Raw genomic sequence first — 21651 nt, forward strand, 5'->3', positions numbered from 1 at the left:
GCAAATTTGAACAGGGTGTTTTTTACCCCCTTGTCCAAGTCACTGATGCAGATGTTGAACAGTGCGGGCTCCAGGACCGAGCCCTGAGGATGCTGGTTACCAACTCCTGCCCTGGATTATGCAGCCCTATACTGGCCAGCTGGACCCCTGCTAGGCCCACTTTAATCACTGCCTGGGCCAGATCCACACCCTGATGGAGTGCACCTTCAGGCACCTCAAGGTCTGCTAGTGCACCCTCACTACCCACCTTGAGTTCACCTCCCTTGGGTCATCATTGCAAAGAGACAACCTCCCTCAGGTCATCATCACAGCCTACATGCTGCATAACATTAATGAGCCCCAGAGGGAGCTCTTCCACAAGGTCTGGGCCAAGGAGGCATGGCACGTGGAGGACGCCTGGCAGCAGTGTGCAGCAGCAGCAGTGCCTCCCCCACCAAAGCCCCAGGAGAGCCACATACCTACCAATGGGGGCCAGGGTGCAGGAGGCAGTGGCTAACCATCTCCTCCAGCACATCCCACTACAGACCACCTGCACTGCCACCCACAGACTGTCCCCTCTTCCCAAACTTAGCACCATGCTCACTGTAGATGCATCTCAGAAGAACAAGTTTTTATTCCCCTCACATCAACCAGAGCCACCCCCACCCCAACAGAGCCCCTTCACCATCCACATCATCCACCAACAATAAACAATCTTCTTCCCTGTGAAAACTAGGTACAATGTCCTTTGTGTGCCACCCTGGGGCAGTGGGCTGTGGGATGCAGCAACTAGGGGATAGAGCTTGGAGACAGGTGGCCAGCATCCCAGCCTCTGGCCATTCCCCAGTGGGTGTAGACTCTGTGGCAAGTATGGTGGGCAGAAGGCTTGCTCAGGAGTTACAGTGGCCAGTGCTCCCCCTCTGGCAGGCAGTGTCCACAGCCAGCAGGGCCATAATGTGGTCTTGGCCCCCCTGCAGGCAGCTCTGGCTCTATGCCCGCATAGAGCCGTGGCAAGTAGCAGACCTGAGCCCAAGTTGGGGGGTTGGGTGGTGCTGGACCGAGGGCAGTATGCAGGCAAATGCAGGTACCAAAATTACTCACAATTAATTGAGTAGAATTGAAATTTAACTGAGCAGTAAAATTGCGCACACGTAGACACATGCCCTTACCTCACACTAAACTATGCTACTTCACAGTTAAGCACCTTGTGTAGACATGCCCAGTGAGTCTTCTGCTACACAGTTTGGATTTACTTGCTTAGCTTTGAGAAGAGATTGCCCTCATTTGGATCATTCCCATTTGCATTACCTCAATATCATCCTTTTTCTTAAATTCATAACTGTCTTGCTGCTGAATTAAGACTGTATAACTTGACATATTGTATCTCAGTTAATGATAGTCCAGATGGGAGAATAAAGAGTTCACATAATTTAGCAAGAGAGCCACACATTATGCAAGACTGTCACTGAAATTATGAAGAAATCCAAGTTAACATTATGCATTATGGACAAAAATGTAGAGACTTTCATATGCATTTTATAGTGCCTCATTAAATACTCTGTGGAAGATTAAATTGTATTTTCCTAATGTCTTTTTGTGACTTCTCAGAGATATTTGGTATTCAGAGATAGAGAAAAATTAAGATTAAAGCAAATTATAGCACAAGCCTGCATCAAACAAAACTATAAAATACTAAAACTTTAAAGTCATGTGACAAATTGGGTCACATTCTGTTTTCATTTATAATTACGCAAATCCAGTTATTTAATAGATTTCATGTCATCAGTATAGTAGAATTAGGATACAATTATATAAAATATACATATTTATAACAAGAAATCTTAATAAAGACTTTTAAAAGTACTGTAACCTTTGAGAACTTGACTTCCGTTGAGTATAAGTAATGTTCCCATGCCACATCAAGAGAGAGACGGAATAAAACGGATTCAGCAATAGAAAGTAAGACAGGGATATGTTCCAGATGTATTGGAGCTTGGTCTAAAGAAACTAGAAGGAGATCCAAAGCCTCTAAAGCAGAAACAAAATGGAGAATTATTTCATTCATGCTCAGTGCTAAGAGACCCGTGATTTATACCTCATACACTATATTCATTCACAGTTTCCACAAGCATCAAGCACTTGCTTAATTATGAACAAAAATAAGACAACAAAGTTTACTTGATGGTTTTTTTAAGTTTGTACTCCAGAACAACTGAAACCTCTCTAATAATCTGTATTCATCAGTTACTGAAAAATTCTAAATCTGAAAGAATAATATTAAACTGGGTACTGAAAAGGTGTAATAATGCAAGTTATTTCTTGAAAGAATGACATATTTTTAGAAAGTTTGTACAGTATCCATTTTTGCTAGATGTGCTGATCTTTTTTGCTGTCAATGAAATGGCCCATACAAAATTATGGCTGAAAAGGCAGGATTGCTCTTTATGGTTGAAAAGGTTGTTAAATTGGTCTTTAACTATTTCTGTTATTAAATAATGACTTTTCTCAATTTTGGTTAAAGATTTGTGTGAATCTTGTGGTCTTTAAAGTGACAGATTTATAGATCCCATTGGCAAAATTTAGCCAAGCAATCACTATGCAAATTTCTCCAAATTTTCCTGTCATACCTCAGTCTTGACTTAACACAATTTAAGTCAACCTCTAAAGTCTGTAGAATGAAAAACAAAATACCACAAATCCTGCACGGATGAGTGAAATCACAGTCCCACACAAATCTTCTGAGTTCAGCGCTCCCTTTCTCCACTTTGATCATCCATATGTTATATGATGAAAGAATCAATCTTAGTCCTAATAAATTTTTCAGCCTCCTTCACTCATCCAAATATATAGGTGTGTTGTTATTATTTATAATGCAGTAGTTCCCAAAGGTCTCAGCTAGGGTGAGAACCCATTTTGCTAGAACAATACAAATATTTAATAAATAACAGTCCTTGGCCAAAAGAGTTTATAATTACCTATACATCCTTGCTCCTTCCTAGCTCCCAGGACTTTTAAAAAAGTATTTCTCTTCTCCAAAACACTGAAGAAGATATATCTTTGTTTCATTATGTCAAAGCCTTTTCTCTTTGCAATCAGTAAAAATGGTATACTTTTGCTGTTATTTATTGAATGATAAATGGAGGCTTGTACGTGGATGAAACAGTTCCCTGCCTCAAGGTATTCCTTGAGGGCATAAGACTGTATGCTTACAGATTGTGTTGCACGATTATGGCCTAAACAGACAGACAAAACAATTCAGACATGTAATTTATCTGTTGACCAGTGTACGTATTTATTATTAAGTGGTGCAGCTACTGTATTATTACTTTTTAAATAATTCAGTACTTATTTGCTTGCAGATGGTAGACTGATCTTAATTAGTATGTTTGAGGAATAATTTGAATTAAAAGAGGCTGGCCAGTTGGCCTAACAGGAAAAAAAAGGCAACAGGCCAAGCAGGGTACCCGCCTTAAGCACTTATTTAGAGGCCTGTGTGTGGAGAGCCTGAAGCAGCTCAGTGCCCCCTGCCCCCTATTTTCTGGCATTTGACACAATCTCCCTGATCCCTCCAGCACCCCTTCCTCCCCTCCCCTCTGCTCTCTGTCATTTCTGTCTAGGGTGCAAAAATAATTAGTTATGCATCTGGAAAAAGGTTTCCATATTTTTCCAACAGCACTCCTTCCCCTGTCTACAAGTGTTTTGAAGGTAGACCTTCAAAGTTATACAAACCTGTTTCAGATCATCAAACCAGACTGAAAGTTTGTAAGTAGAATGCACAGTACTAGAACGTTGATAGTTTTCATCTCCAGCTTGTATTCCAAGTCACCAGTTATTTCTAGTGACAATAACCTCTCTTCAGCTGAGATCCCTTCCTTTGTTTCTCTTCCCTAAATTTTACATCTATCAACCTTGGTTTCCAGATTAGCTATTTTATTTAACACTTCCTTCTCGAACTTCCTGTTTCTGGCAGAGGTCATCTTTTTCAAAGCATACAGAAACATATGCATCATTGGCTTACCTCACTTAACTTTAATTTACATCAAGGTGTAAATGGGGTGCAAGCAAGTGTGTAACTGAAGACAGCAATGTCATCATAAAATACAGAATTTTTAGACCTGAACGAACATGGAAAAAGTTAACTCTCCAGTCCTGTGCCTTAGATTTCAATGTCTTTAATCAAACCCTGCCAGTTATGAGAGAAATAATGTAGCAGTCATCCTGCTATCACTAAACAAGGAGGAGCACAAAACTCTCTGCACACCAATCTGTTTTGATTTTTCTTTTCCTCTTGAGGAGTATTTCTCTTGATTGCAGAAACCCCCAAGAATACCCAGCTGATAGAAACAAAAAAGACTTGTATAGTACCCTGGATATTGCTTTCACAGTCATGATGTAGAATTTTCTTTTTCCTTTACAGATTTCCTTTTTCATTTTGTCCAAACAGTTGCTCAAAATGCCATGAAAAACTGAACTAGAAGTGAAGACCTTGCAATAATGATCTGGTAACTTGGTAAATGTAGAGAATATTCCCCCATAATATCCCAGGATCATGATAGACAATACCATTCTAGAGCAGGGGTGGGCAAAATATGGCCTGTGGGCTGCATCCAGCCTGCCAACAGATTCGTTCCGGCCCACAGGTGGACAGCTGCCAGCTCACTGGATCTGATGTGTGGGTGGCTGGGAGCTCCAGCTGCTACATGGTGCCAGGCAGGTAGGTGGGACTGGTTCCACCTAGCAGCATCAGCCCTTGATGTGGGGACATCAGCTGTGGACCTGAGCAGGGCTTCTGCCACAGCAGATGGGCAGCAGCAACCTGAACCGCTGGCAGGTTCAGAAGTCCCAACACAGAACCTACCAGTGGTGTCCACAGGTGACGCCACCACCCTCCCAGTACAGTGGAAGCTCCCGCCCAGAGCCCCAACCCTAAGCCTGACAGTAGCATTAGCTATGGACCCAGGTAAGAGGTGCTGCTGCACCAGGTGGCTGGTATCATCACCTATGATGCTGCTGGCAGGTTCCATGTCAGGGTTTGGGAACCTGCTGGCTGCACCCACAACTGGCACCACTGTGCTCCTGCTGCGGTGGAAGTCCCCATTTGAGTCCATGGTTGAGCTTCATGGCTCCTGATAAACTAGAGCTCCAGTCGAGTTCTGGAGAGAGAGAGCGGGGAGGGAGGGATGGAAGGAGGGGGAGAGAGAGAGGAGAGACAGAGAGAGGGAGAGGAGAAGGAGCAGGTAACAGAAAGAGCGATAGGGATGGATGTGGTCCTCAACAGGTCCCCAAAACACATTAAGTGGCCCTCCAGCAGAAATAATTGCCCACCCCTGTTCTACAGGCAGGCTTATGTAAAGTCCCATTTTACCTTTGGAATGACCCCATACAAAATACTAAGACTGCACAAAGTATAAAATAGAAATGAAGTGACTTTGCTTTGTCCTACATCTCTGCTGTGCGAACTGTAGATCATAGCTGTTACATATACGCTCATCCATCATTTCTGTTTCATATATGCAGGGTTGAATGATCTTTTCTTTAGCCATTCTATTATTGTGCTTTCTCTTCAACCTAACCAAAAAACCTAAGGTACATATGACAACTATTTCATTTAACTTATCTGCCAGGACATTATTAACATAAATCTTATTCTAGCTAACATTCTATATGCCAGTAAAATAGTGAAAATAAATCAGTGTATCCATGAGTATAGCTGTCTATCACTCTTTATTTCATTCTACAAAACAAGGGCTACAGTGATTATGATGTTTTTAGTTTGAAAAACTGTAGAGATAACATTTTTATTTCAAATATCTGGAGAACCAAGCTAATATTCTCCAGTTTTATTAGTGGGAATAGTTGAACAAAAAGTATAAAAGAAGTTATATGAAGCACTTTGAGATCATTAAATGACTTTTTAAATTACTCTTAATTGATAACCAATTTCAGAGACAGGTTACAAGGTAATACCATGAGAAAGGAAATAAAAAATGAGCGGTGCTTATATGAAAATGATTCTGCAATTTAGGAAATTAAGCATAAAAATAGAAGACTCTGAAACATTGTGTGTAAATGCTAAAGTGACAATATTAGTATATTTTTGTAAAGTTTCTTTCTGCAGGTAAGACATAAAGCCTACTTCATCTTGGCTTTCTTTCAGGTTTTTATAGCTGGGAGTAATTAAATTTTGCTTTGGCAGCTGGGTCAGAAAGAGCATGAAGTAATTAAAAGAAATATAGTTAAGCACATTGTACCTTCTTGGATTTTACCACTGCAGTGCACCAATATAAGTGCTTCAGTCCAGCCTCTCATAAGATCCACATGTTTTCCAGAACTTAACATGTTAATTCCTAATCTTCTCTGTTTTAAAGAAAAAGAGTGACAGTCAAAAGAAAAGTCAAAAGTGGGGTTGTTTTGGTTGGGGGGGGTTGGTCTATTTAATATACAGTGAAACTTTTCTTAAGCCAAAATATTTAAAATAACAGTGCATATTTTAAAAACAACATTAGTAAGAGTTTACTGATGCAAAGCACAATAGCAGGACCTAATGAGGTAGCAACACTTAATCCCTAGAGTTAAAACTTAGATAAAAGTAGGGCTGCATAACTCTAATTATAGCATTATTATCCATCTTTAATATCTTACAACAATAACAATTAATTACTATCTCTGAATCACAGTAGTGGCTCCAGCTAAGTTAATAGAAAAGTACCCTTATTACAAGCTCAGAGGGATCAAAATTGTTGGGGACTGTGAAAATATGTTGTCATGAGAATACACATCCCTGAAACTTTAGCTTTTAGCAATTCCTACTCTTTACAGCCCAATGGGTGCCCTATTTATGGAGGGTTTTGCATCCAAAATGTAGGCTATTATCTGTTTAGTACTTGTGATTAAACAAGGAACACATAAGGTATATTACCTCTGATTTTCATAACATTTTTCATACACTTGGTTTTGGTATGTACAATGGAAACACATTGTATTTGGATATTCTTTCATTTATATTCCTATCTCTGTTTCAGCAACTGGTTGCAACTGGGAATATTAACTGGCTTTTTGCACTAAGAATTCCATAGTGGACAATAAAATAAACCCTTCTCATCTCATCCCAAATTTTGCATTGGCATAGTCAGCACAGGATGGGAAGGCAACGTCTTTTGGACACCAAAGCTGACAGAATTAACAGCATCAGTAAATGTAGTATGCTGAGGCAGTTTTCCAACTCTAAATTCCTGTTCCCAATGCTGAAAGAGGCTGCTGCTTTATTACTGGATGCAATATCAAGCATTCTTGCAGCACTGAAAAAAATCCAGCAATAATTTGGTCAAAAAGCGTATCTATGCTCAAGTGTGAAATCAGCCAAACATCACAAAATTCCCTCAGCAAGGTTGCCAATTCTGAAAGCGGTTTTATTGAATACTGTTAGTCAATGCACCTTCGCTGCCAAAGAGATCCATCGGAAGGGGAAAAAAAGATAACTCTCAAAATAAAAAGCATGATTTGCAAATAAGGCCCTCAGTGTGCTTCATAATGTATACATTTTTCATTTGGATAGTTGCAGAGATTGTATAAGCACCACAGCCTTCTCTTTAGGGTTTATTAAACGGCAAGTATATTGCTTTTTTATGTCTTTTCAATATGAATGACCACTCTGTTTCTACACACTATCTATTTTTGGCTTTCTAAGTCCACAAGGAATCATTTAGGGGTCTCTAAATGCTGTGTTTACTGTTTTATCCTTTCAAAACAGTTGCAAACATTTAAATGAACAGAACAAAATGAAATATAAAACCACATTAGAGCAGTATTACAGCTAAATAACATTTCACAACATTGTGGAAAGTTCTCTTGTAGAAACTTAAAATAAGTCTATTCAATTACAAACTAGTAAACTACTCTATAAATTCTCGAGTTTTAATTTTTCAAGCATTAAGCTAGCATAAGATCAAGACCTAAGGCATTCAGGCAACAGATGAACTAAATGCCAGCCCCTGTATTGATTAACTTGATATTATATTACAATACTGGTGATAAGGAAAATGTGAGAGCATAGATATTAATTATCCAATTTAACTTGCACTTTCCTGTTGCTCCTGTCATCTACCACAGTCCTTTCTTCCAACAAAACCCTTAGCTTTGCTTTTAAAAAATGGAAGTGGAGCTGGCAGACTCCAAAGTAATAGTATATGATGCGTACCATAAGAAAGACAAATCATTTGAAAACACATTTCTGCTTAACAGTGGTTGCATTAATGCAGGGTAGATTCAGGTTGAAGAGTGACATTGAGCTGACAGGGCTTGTTGTTTTTGAAGACTTTCTCAGTTTCCTTGGGAAGAAATTTAGCACTACGTGGTAACTACAGAAAAACCCTAAGACATGAAAGAGTCTGTGAGGAAAAAAAATATAGTAAAAATCTTCTGCTTGCAGCTTGGCAGGATAACCTTCCCATTATTTGACTCTCATATTAGAAAAAGGGCAGTGGTTCTAATCCCAAATCCTCTAAATCCCCTCTTGCCTGCTAGTGGTATCATGTTCCCGAAGAGTTCACTATCCGAGCCATGTGGACATTTCCATGGGGAAAGAAGTCCCAAAAGTACACATACTGTTTAGGAGTATATACCCAATGTTTTCTCCGGTTTCATTTATATGTCCACAATTTGAGGTGCCTTGCTCTAGGGGGGTTGGTGGATCATAGATTCAACGTAAGTCTGCAATGTGATGAAGCTGTAAAAAGTGGAATGGAGTTGTGGGCTGCTTCAGCCGGACTGTGAGGTATAAGACATGGGAGGTGATAGTGCCACTTTATTTGGCACTGGTTAGGCCTCAGCTAGACAATAGCACATGGGCAACTGGTGCCTCCTGAGTCTGGGGGGGCATCTGCAGAAGCTGCCAGCGGTGTTGGCGGTGGGGAGAGAGCTGCCGCACATCCATAGGCAGCGGCGGTGGTGGCACTGGGGACAGCCCTGTGGGGGGGGGGCACATGCCTTCCCCATGCTCCCCTATACATCACCTATGGTATTGTGTGCAGTTCTGGGTTCAACTTTTTAAAAATAAGTCACACAGGGTCCAAAGAAAGGTGCCAAAAATTAGAAAAGGCTTGGAAGATAAGCCATGTGAGAAATGGTGGAATAAAATAGGTGTGTTTAACTTGCAGAAAAAAGCAATTTAAAGGGGACAAGATAGCAGTCTTCAAATAGCTGACAAAAAGGGTCAACATCTTTTCTCTATCACTGCAGAGTAGGACTTGTAGAACGACCTGAACGTGCCATGAAGTGGGTTTGCATGGCCATTGGGAAAAACTTCTTTACTGTGAGAACAGCGAGGCAGTGGAATAGAGTGCCTAGGAAGCTGTCAGATCTCCTCCACTGGGGATTTTCAAGAAAAGCTTGGATAAACATTGAATAGGGATGATCTAAGAATAGTAATACCTGGAGTGTGCTGTGAAGATCAACAATAGGAAGCCTGGGACACCCTGACATAGGCATTGCTTAGAAATCACAAAAAGCTCTGCAGCCCAGAACAGGTGAAAATTGGAAAGGATCACGGCCAGCAGCAGCATAAGGAAGCGGAACTCTACAACCAGCTTTGGAATAAATTTATGAAGGGGGCTGGATGACAGAAAGTGGAGTTCTGGTTCTCCAGTTAGGGGGTGTCATGTTTAGGATTTGTTTGCAGTCCCCAAGTTGTAGTGCAGAATGGAGGGTGTTAGATTTTCCCCATTTTTAATTTACACGTTTCTGGGATTTGCTGGTTACTATATAAAGATGGGAAGTCTTCTTTTCACCCTCATTGCTAAAGATACAAGGGGGAGGTGATTCACCTTCCTCAGAAGAACTGGGTTTTGGCTGCAGCCAACACTGCATATTTTGAGTGAGGTGTGCCAATGTCCCTGCTCACACTAAAAAGTCTGGAGGTTCCTGGTTAGAAGGTCTTGCTCCTCCACTCAAGGTCAAAGTATCCACCACATTTGGGATCAAAAGAATTTTACCCCATGGTCAGATCAGCATAGATTGTGGGAGTCTTTGCATTTGGTAGCAGAGGACTTGGTCCTCTTCCTTGGATCTCTTAAGGGTATTTTAATAAACTACTTCTGTTCTTGCAGTGGCAGAATACTGACAGTGCCCTCATCCCCATGGTTTACTTGTAGCAGGTTAAAGTGTTCTTGGTGTTTGTGGGGAGGGAGGGCATTGTGCCTGGTAGTTGTGCAAGAGTATCATTTGTGCATTTTCAAGAATAAGTTAGACGTACACTTGTCTAGGATGGTTTAGATAGGGATGATCCTGCCTTGAGCATGGAGTTGGACTAGATAATCTCATGACGTCCTTTCCAGACCTATTTTGCTATAATTCTATAACCTTGTCCCTAAGATGCTCCTCTCTTAATATACAAAAAGTCATCCTAAATGGGATTAACAGAATCAGAAACACCGGTACCTATATATGGTGGAAGCACTATGTCTCATTAAGTAAGAAGCAAGATTTTGGTGATATGTTTTATAGGACCAACTACATAGTTGGGAGAGATGTTAGACAATCTTTCAGGCACAAGTGCCCCATGGGAAAAAGAAAAAAGACAGTTAAGAGTGTGGAAGAGATCTGTAAACTAGGAGCAAAGAGAAGTTATCAGGACTAACTTTGAAGCAACAGAAACTTAGCTGAATAGATAATCTAATTATGTAAAAGAACAAGACCATTCAGAACAGAAAAAGACAGTTATTACCTGTGGAATATTGAAGGGCTAAAAGACACACTAGTTAGAGTCTTATAAATCATGAAACCAGCACTTACATTTAGTCCAAGTCATTAGCATCTAGTAAAGCTATGAAAGTTTTCTTCCCAGACCCTTCTTCTGAAGGTCTTTTGTAGATTGTCCTTGAGTATAAGAATTATGAAGTCAGAAATCAATTGACTGTTCTGTGAAGTTTTGTCCTACTAGTGATCTGATGTCTCTGTCTTTTATCTTTTTTCCGTGATTATTTATTTTGGAGCATATTGGTTATTTAGTTTCATGTGCATAGTTCCTGTGAGGCATTTAGTGCATTGGATGAAGTATACCATATTATTCTGTGATAAACGTGTAGGATTTGTAGGTTCTGATGGTTTTGTCATGAGGACTATTGGTTAGGGTGGCTGTGGAGATGTGTTTACAGGCAGGATTATGTACTAGTTTGTGTTTGTTGAGTTTCTGCTGATCAGCTGAGCAATGAAGTTTCTGCTGATCAGTTGAGCAAGGTTTGGAGATTATTTGAAAGTCGGGAGGAAAGGGGTTGGGAATATTTCCATCAAAGTCTTTCTGAGTATAAGCTGTAACTAAGTTTCAGTATAGGACATACATGACAAGCAGAGGTGTGTGGTCAGTGGAGGTTCTCTTTCTGCATTGTAGGAAGTTAGTGAGGGTTATTTGGGTGTTTTTTCCAAGATGCAGTCTATTCATCTGCTGAAATATCCTTTCTAAGTAAAGCCAGTTTTTCAGTTGGTGAAGTGGGTGTCACAAATGTTCTTTTCAGAGCAGATGTAACGGTATCTGAGGACCTGGCTATATAGTGAAGCTTTCTTGGTGAGTTTGGGATGTCTGTTGATTTTGTAGATGTAAGTGTGGGTTTTTTGTACATAGTGGTTTGCAGTGTGCCATTCTGGATATGTATTGTTATATCTAGAAAGCTGATGATAGTCCAGGAGTATTTTAGAGAGAATTTGATCCAGGGGTGGTAGTTGCTGAAGCTCTGAAAGAAATCAGTGAGTCCAAGTGATGATAATATCATCTACATAGCATGGGTATTATGCATGTTTGATGGTGCAGTTTTCCATTTTTTTTTCTTAAAAACGGCTCATGAAAAGATTGACATATTAGGGGAGCCAACTTTGTGCCCAGAGCTGTGCCTATTGTTAGGAGGAACAGAGGTTGCTGGAAGTGAAGTTACTGTGGGTGAGAATGAGGCGGATGATTTGTACAATATGTTGCAATTGTAAATCTCACTGTAGTTCATACTCTTGCAGGTATTTCAGGCAGGCAGCTGTGCCTTTATGGTGCATGTTATTTGTCTGGGATATTAGAGTATAGGCTGGTGATATCCAAGGTTGCAAATCCTGGCCTTGGTGTTCTGGATCTTGTCAAGAAAATCTATCATGTCTTGCAAAAAACTTGTTCTTTGAGTGACAAGTGGTTTAAGGATAGTTTCTATGAATCTTGGTAGTTCTTCAGGGAAGCTAACAGTTTGATATGACAGGTCTGCCAGAGTTACCTTGTTTGCGTATCTTTGGGAGCATGTCAAATATCTCTGGGGTGGGAGAGGTGGAGATTAGTGTATACAGTTTTTTTCTGAAGCTGGCCCAGAAAGGATTTGATGATGTTTTTGAGTTCAAGGGTAAATGTTGGCATGAGGTTCTCCCCAAGTTCTTTATAGTACTTGGCATCAAAGTTGTCCGTTAGTTTCATTGATACAGGCATGACAATTGAGGAGGTCCTTCCTTGCTTACTGCCCGTGAGTTGACTAGTATTTGGTTGCTGGATCTTAGGGACTCAATGGCTTTTCTCTCTAAGAGGAGAAGTTCTGGTAATGCTAATTTCTGTTGAGAATTTTACTATTCATTTTCTTTCTAAAGCAGTTGGAGTAGTCCAAAATCACCATTTATAGGACCAGATCTTCAGAAATGTAAAAACTGGCATAATTCCACTGAAGTAAAACTGTTGTTCAACACTGTTAGGGCCCAACACAAAATCAGGGAGCCATAACTGTTTCTCCCTAATAAACCCCCTTTTCAGTCTCATAGAGGAGACTGGGTGCATTCAAGTAAAGAGGAGTCTAGCCATTGACTTAACTTGGACTTGAATGAGGACACTAGTAAATAATGTGCTTGGATAGCCTTTGAAATAGGGAGCTTTGAATGAAGAATGTCTGGTAGAAAAAGATTTTTTCCCAGTACACAACCACCATATTTGTTCAAAAAGAAAAGAAAAAAAGTAATAAAACATCAGCGGAACTGTTCACATACTTTAACTGCTATGTGCCTAACTTTGCAGTTTTCTTTTCATTGTAAACTTTATATTCTCAATCTTTTTTAAAAAATGAAAGCTTTAAACATTTTTGCTACCTTTGGTTTATGATAAGAGATATATTGATGGAAATGAAAAATGACAAAAGGAATTAATGATTTAGAATACTATGTATATAGTATATACACATTACAGAGTGTTATTTTGTATACTGACCTTACATCTGGCTAGCATTTTTTTGGCTGTTTCTAGTAAAGATTCTTTATCCTTTGGACTTTTTGCACGATTGAACTTCTGAACAAACTCTTCTGTGACTTCTAAAGGATATCTAAAGAAATATCCAAACAATTATTGTAGTTTCATTTTCTCTTCCTGAAGTTCAAAATACTGAGTGAAAAAGTTTCCAAAAAAGAATTTTTTCACTTCCTTTTATAAAGTAAATTTTAAAAATTAAGTCAAAGTTAGGTATGTTATTGCTCCCCGAGATAATCCAAAACTAGCTTGGGTCTGAAAACATATCCCAAATCTTAATAAAGTATCTAGCTCAGGCACTCATAGAAACCTGGATATGGCAGCACAGATCAGTGCACACTCAAACAGCTCTCCAAGAACCTGGGTAAATTAGCCTGTACTGAGCTCTGTCCTGCTACTAATAGCTAAACTGCCTGATTTGTTAAAGCTAGTTTGTGTATGTGTACAGTAAATTGCAATCCCAGTTGTGTAGACATGTCCTCAGACTGCGCTTTTATGCTTTGCAAAGTTCCAAAACTGCGGCTGTCCTGTGCCAAGCTGCCACAACTGCAGGCTTCCTTCCTTGACAGCTTTGTCAATACAAAATTCTGCATCACACTAAATATTTTAAGTATAGGGACAGCAAAAGAAACTACCATTTAATCTCTGATTAAATGACACAAGAAAGACTGTATTGGTTGCAGTACTCTTTTTGTGTTTAATTCAATTAAAGCCTACATTTTTAATTTAAGGGAGATTTGCCATACAAGCTCCAGTCTGCTGCACCAGTATACCACACAATTTAGGCTGAGCTTGTACATGGTACAGTGGGTCTTCATAATCATCAGTAGGTATGCTCAGAAACAGGGACTTGACATTAGCAATCAAGCAAAGTGGTGAATTAAGACTAACATCAATAAATTAAGGCAGGCAGTAATTAATCAGTCAGTGGCAGGAGGTGAAATGTATATGAGGCAATAATTAAAATTTAAATCTTCCAGAAAGAAGCATGTGTATGCTTCATGCTGTAGTAACTTACAGCAGATCCCAGGCTGGTCCCAGCCACATCCTAAGTACAGAGAATGCAGTAATGGTAAGTCCACCTTGTCCCCCAACCCTTGTCTCACAAGGAATGCTTGATCAATAGAGCTTATCTGATTCCCCAGTTTTCTTATTACTGGTGGTCACTGGTGTATGAGTCTATTTATAATTTAAAGTATGTGTGCACTACAACTAGGTGTAATTGCAGTACACATGTAGGTAAATCTGAGCTAGCTAGCTGAGGTACCTATAACAATGAAGACTGAGCAGCATGAGATTCAGAGTAGGCTGATTCTGGGTATACACACAGTTAGTTAGCCCAGACTGGAGTATGTGCCACCACAACTTCACTGCTATTGGTTCTCAGATTTGATAGACTGGAATGGTTACAACCATACCTTGAGCTGTAGTGTAGACACACCCTTGGAAACTAATAATCTAAGGCTATGGACAAACATACCCTTTTAGCTGCTTTAAATGGGTAGGGGGCACTGCTATTGGTTAAAAATAGCTACATTTTTAACCAATGTACATTGGAGCATGTATCTGCTGTTACCCTGTAGCTGTTACATCTGCGTGCTCCAATAGTAATACAAGTTGGCTAAATCAGTTATTAAAGTTTAACACTGAAGGAAACTGGTAAAGTTTTATTCTTATGGGCACTTGTACACATGACAAATATTGGCCAGTTTTGCAGTTTAATTGCATCACGCTGTACACGTGCAAGGGTTTTTTATGATTTAAATGATGGTTTAGTTTGCTACATTGCAAACTAAACCACATCTGCATGTTGTTTAGTTTGCAATGTAGCTATTTGTAATGTTGCAGCCTTTGACAGCTTGCTCCCCCCTCATTCCTCACCGTAGATTGAAGGCAGAAGCAGTGAGGGGCCTGATCTTTTTTTTTTCCCTATGAAACCTGCCCATGTCTTCCATGGCTGGGGGGTGAGCTGCCGGTGGGCTGAACGGCCTCTGAGCTGTGGAGGGCCCTAGTCCTTCCTTCCACTGTGGTGGCACCCCCTGGGGCCACCCAGAAGGACTGCTACTGGGCAGATGCTGCCCCAGCTTTGGGTCAGGGAACAGCTGGGTTGGGCTGGGTGCTGCCCCAGCTCACAGGCAGCACCCGCCAGATCCAACTTTTCCCTGAGCCTGCATGCTGGAAGCCCACCAGGCACTGGTCCCTGCATGGACTTGGGGAAGAATTGGATCCAGTAGGTGCTTCCTGTGAGCTGGGGCAGCACTTGCACAGCTAACACCATGCCTGAACAGCCCCAGGAGAAGCCACTGCCATAAGGGAAAGCTGCTGTGGAGGGGGGACTGAGGTCTCCCACAGCTCAGGGGTTGCTCAGCCTACTGGCAGCTCACCCCCCAGCTGCTGGAGAGGTGGGAAGGCTCCACAGGGGGGGAAACAAAGGATCAGGCCCTTCACTGTAATGGTAACAAAAACTCCTAAATTGTAATGGTGGCTTTTTAATCATTGCAATTAAAAACCCACCATTTCAATTTAGGGGACTAAACCCCTGTCATGTGTACAAGCAGCCAGAGATTCTAAGTTGCAACAGTTTTGCTACACTTAAATCACTATATGAGAATGTGAATGTAACAGTAACAACTTAACAGCTTACATAGCTATCATTTGATATCAGTACAGTTACTATGTCTGTTGGTACCCTGAGGCTGAACCAGTGCATTGGCAAGAAAATAAGAAATACAAGCCTGATCTAAAGCCCATTGAGTCTTTTCATTGGATCAAGCCTTCATTACAATTTTGTATTAGCTGGGAGGTGAATAACAGCAAAAATGTTTTTTCCATCTGATTCTGTGGTACAGAATACATATCAGACATGGAAAATACTGTAAAATTAGATATGGCTTTGTAGCTTTCCTCAGGCTGTGGAAAAATGAAATCAAAGGATGCTATACTTTTCCCAAAGTCAGAGGAAGGTCCCACAGCAAAATCATCTTCTCTAATCTACTTTCCTATTTCTAGAATGTATTTTCAAATAACTTTTGCCTTATCAATTATTTTACAGATACTAACTGCAGCCTATGATGCATTATTGAAAAGAAAGGAGAATGCCCATTTGTAGCCTTACGTATAGAAACAGAACTCCTTAATTAGATGCTTCTTGCAGTCTGCCACAGCTCATTTTAATGAATATTTAATGACAAAGTAATGTAGCTATGTTTAACCAATACCTGACTGTTGCAAAAAGGAAGGTTTTATAAATATAGACATTAGAATCTAGTGACAGAGCACTACCATAGTAAAAAACAGTATGCAGCTCAGAAGCAAAACCTGTCAGTTTCAAAATATTACTAATGATTTGTATGATTTAATCTGTGTGCAGGCCACCTGGAAGATTATAATGCTCAGAAGCACAACTTGGCACATCCACACCTTGGGCGATGGCACAGCATGGGACAGCGTCAGTGGCTGCCTTGCAAGCATTGACAGTGGTAGTTTGGCTGCAGTGCAGCAGTTACTAATATTATGCCCCTTCCCCAACTCAGTGGTCTGGAGATCAGAGCCAAGTCCCAATGCAGGCTTTCCATACCATCTCCCAGCTCGGCCACAAACTGAGAAGCAGGGTGTGACTGAGGAATTCCAGCTACAGTCCTGGGTTTCAGCTTTGGGGGGTGGAACCAAGCCCAAGTGCAGGCTTCCCCTGCCATCCCCAGCTCTGTCAGCCAGCCAGAGACTGAGGTGGGTGGGGGGGTGGCTGGGGAACCCCAGACCTGCTCCTGGGTCCAGGATCCTGAGAGTGGAACCAAGACCTCTCTCCTCCCCTACCCTCCCTCCTCCTGCAGGGTTTCCCCCCTCCACCCTCTCAACCAGTCAAAGGAGTGCTAGTGCTCTGACTAGGGAGCAGAGGAGTGGGGAAGACCCTGCTCTGCTGAAGCAGACAGCACAGCCTAGGGCTACAAAGCATCCTGGGACCAAGTAAGTTAATTTGAACTGGGAAGGGATCTGGGACCGGTTCTATAAACAGGTTTGATCTAAATGAGTTTAATCTGATACTACATCCATCCAGGTTTATCTTAGACCAGTTTTAGCCATTTTGAAAGTGGCTTAAGTGCACTGAACTTCTGTTCTGTTACAGGTTTAAACCAATTTCTGATCACTTAAACCAGTTTATGTGTAACTTCTGTCCCTAGCCCTAATGGCAAGCCAGAGCTGTGCAGACAAGAAATAACATTAACGATTAACGCTTAATACATTGGTGATGCATTGAGGGGGGCATGAAGGGGCTTGTTTCCCCCCAGATTTCTGCACTGATGGTGGGACACAGGTGCAGGGCTGCTGTCTGGCTGAAACCAAGTGGCGGTGGAGGTACGGAGTTGCATCCCCTCACTTGCAGTGGCAGCACGGAGTTGTGCCACCCCACTGGCAGTGCTTACGCATTACCTATGCCTTAATGTGTGAGTGACTGCTCATGAGGTCTGCACTCACTGTGATCTGTGCACAGGTCTGCAGTGAAGTGGTCCTCCATTCCACAGTGGAAACAGTGTGCATGAAGAACAGGAGAGATTCCTGACAGGATGGCATTGCAGTTGGCCATCAATTCTTCAAAGGGAAAGGGCTTTTTGTGCAGAATTCTCTATAGTGGGCTCATATGGAAACCTCTTACCCACAACTTCTAAAAGCGCTGAAACTTCTGAGCCTCCTATTGGTCAGGTCAGGGTTTAAAAGAGTTGGGGTTGCATAAGGAACCTGAAGAGGAGCAGTGATCCTGAGTGACAAATCTGTGACAAGGAACAGTGGATCCTTAGTGGTAGAGCAGATGTGACCCCTGGCAGCAGTGGTAGAGTAGTAATTATCCCTGGCCCAGTAATTCCTAGTAGCAGTGACTTCAATGGAAGAGACAGAGAAAGAGCAAACTCCAGTACAGGCCTCCTTACCTAGCACTTGTCACTTGATCTGGTATAGACAGTAGAGTCCCTAGACAGCAGCCCTTGGTGTATCTCCCTCTGTTCTCTGTAGTAGCTCCCTTGTGTTTATTTGGCAGTGTCTGAGAGGGACTGTTTTAGACAATACTTAATATATAAGGTTCCATTTAGGGTTGTGTGTTTATCCCCTTTTAATAACCCATTATAGTCTACTACTGCTTGAGTGGGAAAGCTTTGTACTAAACATACAAAAAAGCAAGTACCTAGCAGTGGGGAAGATGGAAGGAATAGGAGAAGTGGGGTTACAAGTCACAGCAGACCAAATCAAGATATTGGGAGTAGAGGTGAATGCACAACGACAGGTGAAGTGGCTTGGGAGAAAATGAAAGGGAAGCTGAAACAAAAACTGAGGAGCTGGTATGTTCACAAGCTGTCAGTAGCAGGATAGGTAAATGTAGTTAAGGCAGTGGTACTCCCAGTCACACTGTATGTAGGTATGATGTTCCCTCCATTGTGGATCAGTGCATGTAGGATTCAACAGGAACTGATGGTGTTCTTTTAGAAAAGAAAAAGGGAAAGGCTTAGGAGGCCAACCCTATACAAGGACAAATTGAATGAAGGATGGGGCAGTAGCTTAATATTACGGTATAGTAGTGTATTAGCACGGTTTTTGCGTGGCATGCAACTGCACAGTGTTATTAGGCTACTATGTATTAAGCATCTCATGTAGATGTGCCCACTGTATAGAATGAGGTTTCCTTGTATGTGAATATAAGATGAGGGTTTTCCCTTCCCCGTGCTGATTGGGAGAAAAAACCTCATCTTGTACTCAAGTAAATATTGTACTTTTCCTGAGAGGATCTGTCCATACTTTGCACACAGATCCAGATAAAAAGTAAAATTTGATACTAGTGTACCACCAATACTGCACTTCTCTGAAGGAATATTGCTTATTCCATTTCTGAGTTAATGGACAGAATGAGTTGTCAAACTGGCAGTAAATAGGCAAAAGAAGGTAGCCTCCACCTGGTCAGTATGTTCCCAGGCAAAAAAGTTATGATTTTTTTTCATTTTTGATCCTGTATCACTAAGGAGATCCTTGCAATCACTGTACAGTTTTTACTTTTTCCAAGAATCAGTTTTATAAGACAAGCAAGAAATTTCTGTAAAGGTTTGAGTCACTGTCAAATCATTCAGTACCTCATAAATTTTGCATGTGTTGACCAAAAGAACAAACAGCAGACCAATTAATCTGACAGAAATAAAAGATTTTCAAGGGGAAATCAGTGAATATATCTGCTAGTTTAATTGTGTATTTTATTGTAGACCTCTTATGATCATATTCCATTTAAATGGTTTACTTTTAGGCTGTAAACTCAATGTACATATTTCATCTGAGACCCTACACTTCTGAAAACTCAATTTCATTGCAAAAAAAAAAAAACTGTGAATCAAATAATACAAATCGAGATGGAAAAGAATAATCTGGTTGTTTGATCAAGCTCAGTATTTTTCAAAATGTTATGTATTGTGCTAAGACTGTTTCCAGCAGAAGGAAAAAAAAAAGTGTCTTAAACAAGAGCCTATAGGGATTGCAGGCCTACTATTTTCTGAGTCTAGTAAGACCCTGGAGAATTTGGAAAGTAGCTATGCTCATTTGCATTAGCTAAGGATCTGGTTTTAAATGATTTCAAGCCACTTCAAGTTACCAAACTGCATCCTTGAGACCAAATTTCAGTTGAGCTTCAGTGATTGATCTTTGCTGGGTCTCTGGTCCCTACACAACAGTCTAATGGAAGTGTTTCTTGTAGAAGTCAGCCATTTGCACTGCAAACATACTCATGAAAATCAGACTTTGTGTCTTCAACTAAATGATAAAGTGTACTAAGTTATGTGAAAATTAGGAGCTAATATTGCATTCAGTATGTCAGTTCTAGATCTTATAATCAATCATTCAAAAAAATCTCCACACACTTAGGAGAGGAAGAGGTGGCTGAGAGAAGCTTCCCTGAAATGTCTGTGTAGTAGGGGTCAGTAACCTACAGCCCACAGGCCGGATCTGGCCCACAAAGGGAATGCAACCACCCCATGGAGAAGAGACAGCGGTGGCAGTTTGGTATCTGGGTGATTAGGTGACTTTCGGTAGCAGAGGAAGCACATCAGCTATGAGCGGGTCAGAAGTGAGTTGGTAGTATTCCATGGTAGTGGAAAATCTAGGGCATGGGATGGTATGCAGTGGTGGGGACTGGGTTACAGATGGCAGCTTGCATAAGACCAACTGCTTTAATTCAGCCTGCCACTGCTCAAAGGTTGCCAACACTGTGCTGCTATTAATGAATGTGATTTACATATTTTTAAAGTCATACTGACTTCCAGAGTTGAGTGACTATGCAGATAGCAATGTATTACTTAACTCAGGAACTCTCTACAGGAAGTTAATCATAGAGAAAGTGAAACTTACAAACTTATGTTACATACAGTAGAGTAAGTTACAGAGTGATCTTTTAGTCAATTTAAATTGCACTTACTTAGATTTTGCATTGCAACTCAGCAATGTTTTTTTCAAAAATCTCTTTAGTAGTTCATCCTGTTGTGTACTGGCCTGTATTCCAAAATTTTGTCCCACTGGCACTTTAATAAGTGGCATCTTCACATGCTATAATAAATCTAAAATTAAACCAAACAAATACAGAATATATTACAAACCACTGAACTGTGATTTCTAAATGCATCTCCACTGATGAAAACTGTCCTACATAATCCATATTTGCAAATGCATATATGCTACTATGTTGCTTCTTACAAAAGCTGAACATTATATTTCATAAGAGCTACAATGAATTGTCAATTTACAAAGCATAGCTGAAGCAATTTGCCCAAATTTACTTCACTGTGAGTGTGTCTACACATGCATTTATGGCATCTTAAATTTACTGTGCAGTAAATTACTGTGCAGTAACTGGGAATAGGCCAGCATCTACATGTGCAGGCATTAAAACACATTATTGCTGTGTGTGGTCTGACTTGGGACAAAAGTTAGTCCCAAGTCAGTCCACACACACAGTGTTACTGTGCAGTAAGGTGTTTACACATGTATTACTGAGCAGTAGCTAATCAGGCATAAATTTGATACCTGCATAGTGCAGGTATCAAATTTATATGCGAGTCAGCATAAGTCATCATATTTACTGTGCAGTATGGGTGTGCACGTGTAGATGCGTGCCCATATTGTGCAGTAATGTTGGTTACTGCACAGTAAATGATAGACCTGTGCAAAGTGGCTAGTATTCGCTTTGGATTCGGACAATTTCGGGGAACAGCGATTCAGTTTGGTGATTTGGTGAGTCACTGTCCCGAATTGATTCAGTTGAATCTGATTCGGAGATTCGACCACCGCCAAATTGGCTGAATCTCCAAATCAAACAGGCCCCATCCCCCGCCCACTCTCCCAGCCCTGTCATTGGCTGCCCCACCAAGTCCCAGCATCCTGGTTCTTTAAAAAAAAAAAAAAAAAAA

The 21651-nt window shown here is 40.9% G+C and overlaps 1 protein-coding gene across 1 annotated transcript in view; it reads right to left on the reverse strand.

The window, feature by feature from the left end:
• TMEM232 (transmembrane protein 232) overlaps nucleotides 1-21651 on the reverse strand; it is a 143480-nt gene that overhangs the window by 92826 nt on the left and 29003 nt on the right. The window contains exons 2-5 of the mRNA XM_019517248.1: nucleotides 20664-20802; nucleotides 13190-13301; nucleotides 6231-6336; nucleotides 1850-2007 (exon numbers count right to left, since the gene is read on the reverse strand). Coding sequence (XP_019372793.1) covers nucleotides 1850-2007; nucleotides 6231-6336; nucleotides 13190-13301; nucleotides 20664-20782 — 495 coding nt within the window. The 5' untranslated portion in view covers nucleotides 20783-20802. The remainder of the gene's footprint in view (nucleotides 1-1849; nucleotides 2008-6230; nucleotides 6337-13189; nucleotides 13302-20663; nucleotides 20803-21651) is intronic.

Source organism: Gavialis gangeticus, unplaced genomic scaffold, assembly GCF_001723915.1.
Source record: "Gavialis gangeticus isolate Ggan-Ray unplaced genomic scaffold, GavGan_comp1, whole genome shotgun sequence".
Classification (NCBI taxonomy): Eukaryota; Metazoa; Chordata; order Crocodylia; family Gavialidae; genus Gavialis; species Gavialis gangeticus.